This window comes from Cyprinodon variegatus, unplaced genomic scaffold (genome assembly GCF_000732505.1).
Source record: "Cyprinodon variegatus isolate N-32 unplaced genomic scaffold, C_variegatus-1.0 Scaffold960, whole genome shotgun sequence".
Classification (NCBI taxonomy): Eukaryota; Metazoa; Chordata; class Actinopteri; order Cyprinodontiformes; family Cyprinodontidae; genus Cyprinodon; species Cyprinodon variegatus.
The window spans coordinates 56,262-60,845 of NW_015151413.1; the positions used below are offsets into that span (position 1 = coordinate 56,262).

A 4,584-nucleotide genomic window follows, 5' to 3' on the forward strand; every position below is an offset into this window, starting at 1 on the left:
ACACAGCGGGTCCCCTAAAAACACAGCGGGTCCCCTAAAGGACACCAGGTCCCCTAAAGTGGAGCGTCAGCGGGCTGGACGCTGCAGGCACTCAGAGCATTACACCATGGAAAGGGTCTGACTCCACCAGGTTTATATGGAAGCCAGGAGGATGCTCTGATCTCCACACTGACATGTTTAATTAACTTTATTTAGATTAATCTGCATTGCATTGTGGGGGATGTAGGAAAGGAGTTAGCCTGTTAGCAGCCAAGCTAAGCAGTTTTGAAGTTTCCCGTTAAATGGGTTAAATTGAGGAAAAGTGGATCAGTAGTTCCTGGTTTCCACTGAGATAGTTTTTCATTCAGCTCTTCTGAACGGGTTTCAGGTCTGGAGGATCTGCATCTGGATGAGCGCATCATGCAGTTCCTGTCCATCGTCAACACCATGTTCACCAAGATCAACCAGCAGGAGCAGCCGCGTTTCCACGCTCGCCACTACTCCGTCACCCCCCTGGGAACCCGATCCGGACTGATCCAGTGGGTGGACGGCGCCACTCCACTCTTTGGACTCTACAAGCGCTGGCAGCAGAGGGAGGCGGTGCTGCAGGCTCAGAAGGTGAGCGGCTCCATCCAGAACCTGGCTCAGGTCCAAAGACCGTCAGCCTGAGCTGGAACTTCATCTACCACCTGCTGTCCAGAGACAGAGCTCTGCTAATGTTTGTGCTTCCTCTGACGTTCCTCCGTCCAGGCCCAGGACTCGTTCCCCCAGCCGCAGCCTGTCCCCCCGGTGCCGCGGCCCAGCGAGCTCTACTACAGCCGCATCGGGCCGGCTCTGAAGGCCGTGGGCCTGAGTCTGGAGGTCAGCCGTCGGGACTGGCCCCTCAGTGTGATGAAGGAGGTGCTGAAGGAGCTGATGGAAGCCACGCCCTCCAACCTGCTGGCTAAGGAGCTCTGGTGTTCCTGCACCACACCCAGCGAGTGGTGGCGAGTCACCCAGGTGCATGATGGGAGCTACCAACACAAACCAGATGTTTTAGTTTTAGGATTTGATATTAATGCAGATTAACGGACTGTTCTGGTGCAGATTCTCAGTCATCCAGGTCAGAGTCATTCCAAAAAAGTCATAAAACAATCCACTGGACTTTGTTTCCATGTTTGAAGACGTTTCGCCAGTGGCAGCCGGCCAATAGAGGGTGCCGCCCCACACCCAATGACCCTGATTAAGTCATAAAATCTAGTATTATTTTTTATAATATAATTTTAAATTAAAATTTAAAATATTGCGAAATATATCTATATATTTTTTTTAGATAAATATTTAATCTTTAATGACGAGTATAGCGTCGTTAAATTTTTCGTCGGAAACCTTTGCCCATTGACTCTCGTTAAAAGTTGGACATGCGCGGTATCTCCTCTGTAATACAGAAGTATAGGAGAGGAGCGCGCCAGAGGTGCGACCCGAGCTGACAGGAAGTGTATTTACTCCCCATCTCTCACCACAGCACAGTTGTTTTGCGGGGGTTGGAGACGCATCGGAGAGAAAGAGAGAGCGAAATGGTGCAAGAAACGTCCTTTTCCAGGACCTGGTTTAGCTCCAAGGCTAGGCTAACTGCCTGCAGCGGGGCTAACTGCCTGCAGCGAGGCTAACTGCCTGCAGCGAGGCTAACTGCCTGCAGCGAGGCTAACTGCCTGCAGCGAGGCTAACTGCCTGCAGCGAGGCCAACAGCCTGCAGCGAGGCTAACTGCCTGCAGCGAGGCTAACTGCCTGCAGCGAGGCTAACTGCCTGCAGCGAGGCTAACTGCCTGCAGCGAGGCTAAGGCTTTATACTGCCTCCCTGCCTCCTTTTTCAAAGGTCAGGATCTGATCCAGCATGGATAAAGACAGCTAGGACTGATTTAAAGCACTTTGTAGAAAAGGCAAAGAAGAATGAACGATCTGGGATTCACATTGAAAATAGAATCTAGTCGACTTTTTCTACATGTTTGTTCATTATTTGCATAGTTGCAGTTAAATAAACACATTCTCTGAAAATAAAAAAAATGTATATATAGAAAAATATTAAGCTGACTAATAGCTTCTCCATTATTAAACTGGTTCATTAATTTTTTAGGTTTCTGACTCAATATTGGACCATGAAGAACATAGATTTACCTTCAGTAAACCTCAGAAGGGCAAGATTTATAGACAAACAATAAACCTGGACATGAAATGAAGTTTTGTTTTTATAAAGTGTTTTTATAATGATTTTTGTTGTTGGCATTCATATAAATATACTGGTGTTTAAATTGAAAAAGCTTCCTGGATGGAAGAGAAACGTCTTCAAACTTGGAAACAAAGTCCGGTGGATTGATTTTAACTTTTTTAGGAACTATAAAACAATAAACCTACTTGATCTAAAATGATAAACCTGAGCAGGAGGTGAATCTGGGTGGAGGAGCTTCATCAGATCATTACTTTATATCCTAACCAGTTAATTAATCAACTTCTGCAGACGGACAAGGAGAAAGTTTTAGTTTCAGACATAATGAGAAAAATCACAGCTTTGTTCTCATCCACCGTCTGATTTGATAAATTAATAACGAGCAGATTGATTGAAACAAAGAGGAAGAACGTCCGCTGATGTGATGCTACTGATCAGGTCAGCTGCAACGTTTTTCAGATCATCGATTCGTTTTTAGACATTTTGTCTGGTAGCTGTTAGCAGCAGTGATGTTTTCACAGTTAGCGCTGCTGCTAACGCAGGAGATCCAGCAGCTCTGGAATAAAAAGCATTTTAACTGATGATGATGATGGTGTGTCCTGCAGTCGTACGCCAGATCCACGGCCGTCATGTCCATGGTGGGCTACATCATCGGCCTGGGCGACCGTCACCTGGACAACGTGCTGATCGACATGACCACCGGGGAGGTGGTCCACATCGACTACAACGTGTGCTTCGAAAAAGGTCAGTCTGACTCGGAGGATGATGATGATGATGATGGTCTGAGGGGAAGCGTGGCCTGGTGGATCTGAATCACTGCTGCCATTTCTAGGGAAGAGCCTGCGGGTGCCGGAGAAGGTTCCCTTCAGGATGACCCACAACATAGAGAGCGCCCTGGGAGCCACGGGGGTGGAGGGGATCTTCAGGCTGTCCTGTGAACAGGTTCCTGCTCCGTCACGTCTCGCCTTCCTGCCCCTTCCTGCCGCCTGCGGCGCCTCTGAGCTCAGCTCTGTGTTTGCAGGTGGTCCAGATCATGCGTCGGGGCAGAGAGACCCTCCTAACCCTGTTGGAGGCCTTCGTCTATGATCCTCTGGTGGACTGGACCGCCGGCGGGGAGGTGGGCTTCGCCGGCGCCGTGTATGGAGGTGGCGGCCAGCAGGCCGACAACAAGAAAAGCAAGAGGGAGATGGAGAGGGACATTACTCGCTCGCTGTTTTCCTCCAGGGTGGCTGAGATCAAGGTGAGCCGACCCAAACGGGCCGTACCTGCCTACAGAGAAGGTTCTGACTGGGACCAGCAATACAGCACGTTCTGTCTGCTCTGCTTCCAGGTGAACTGGTTCAAGAACCGAGACGAGATGCTGGCGGTCCTTCCGCAGGTGGAGGAGGCCGTGGACGAGTACCTGCTCCTCCAGGACCTGCTGTGCCAGGGAGAGAAGCTCCAGGCCAAGCTGCAGGAGGAGATGGACTTCCTGGAGGGAGCAGAGAACCGTCCAGACCACATGATCCTGACCCTGGAGCAAAGGTCTCAGAACCGCCCGGATCGGCGTCTTTCTTCACCTTTTGCTGTAGTTAGAAACCCAAACTTTTTAGTATCCAGCCGATTGATTTCCCCGTCTTCACGTGTTCCGTGCAGCTAGAACAGATGCTTTCCCTGCAGCAGGGCTCCGTCCGGGTCTTTAGGACCAGAACGGGTCCATATCCAGCCCACTGGGTCGTTGTGTTAAGCAGGCAGCATGCAGGCCTCCTGGTTCCTGCTGACGTTCTCAGATAAGAACATCAACAGGAGGTCTGCAGTGGTGCTGAATATGACTTAACAGTTTATGTTTCACACATTTTGACAGGTCCTAAATATGTAGGTTACCATGGCAACATGCACACCAAAGGAACAGTAGGTTGAAGTGGCATCAGCTGTTTCTAGTAGATCCAGGATAGTTAAATTACTCAGGTTCAAACAAAGAAGAAGCAAAAAGAGGAAGATTGGTCTGACTTTAAAGGAAGCTCAGAAGCCATGATTCTACACAGGGTTGCTACGGTTACTGAACGAGACCGCCACCTGCTGGCCAGGAGGAGTTCAACTTGTAGATGTGACCTTTAACCTGCCCTGTGTGTTTCTTGGGCCATTGCTGATTAACCATGACGACTTTAGGAGAATCAGGGAGGAATCTATAGTCGTGGCTCTAAGTCTGCCTTACTGAGAGATGGCTGTTAGCGCGTTAGCATCTGACCTGAGATAACCCGTGCTAAATATCTCACTCTGTGGATCTCCTGATCAGCCAATAGGAACGCAGCGGTCATCTCATGGACTGTTTTTAATGTTTGTCCTTCTAGAGTTGAAGCAAATATCGCTCTATAATTTCTATTCAGTTTATTTCTATAGCTCCAATTCACATCATGTCATCT

The 4,584-nt window shown here is 49.0% G+C and overlaps 1 protein-coding gene across 1 annotated transcript in view; it reads left to right on the forward strand.

Moving 5' to 3' along the window:
• Positions 1-4,584, forward strand: part of smg1 (SMG1 phosphatidylinositol 3-kinase-related kinase) — a 74,471-nt gene that overhangs the window by 46,569 nt on the left and 23,318 nt on the right. Inside the window, exons 40-45 of the mRNA XM_015398768.1 lie at positions 368-597; positions 730-978; positions 2,788-2,926; positions 3,015-3,124; positions 3,204-3,422; positions 3,513-3,706. Coding sequence (XP_015254254.1) covers positions 368-597; positions 730-978; positions 2,788-2,926; positions 3,015-3,124; positions 3,204-3,422; positions 3,513-3,706 — 1,141 coding nt within the window. The remainder of the gene's footprint in view (positions 1-367; positions 598-729; positions 979-2,787; positions 2,927-3,014; positions 3,125-3,203; positions 3,423-3,512; positions 3,707-4,584) is intronic.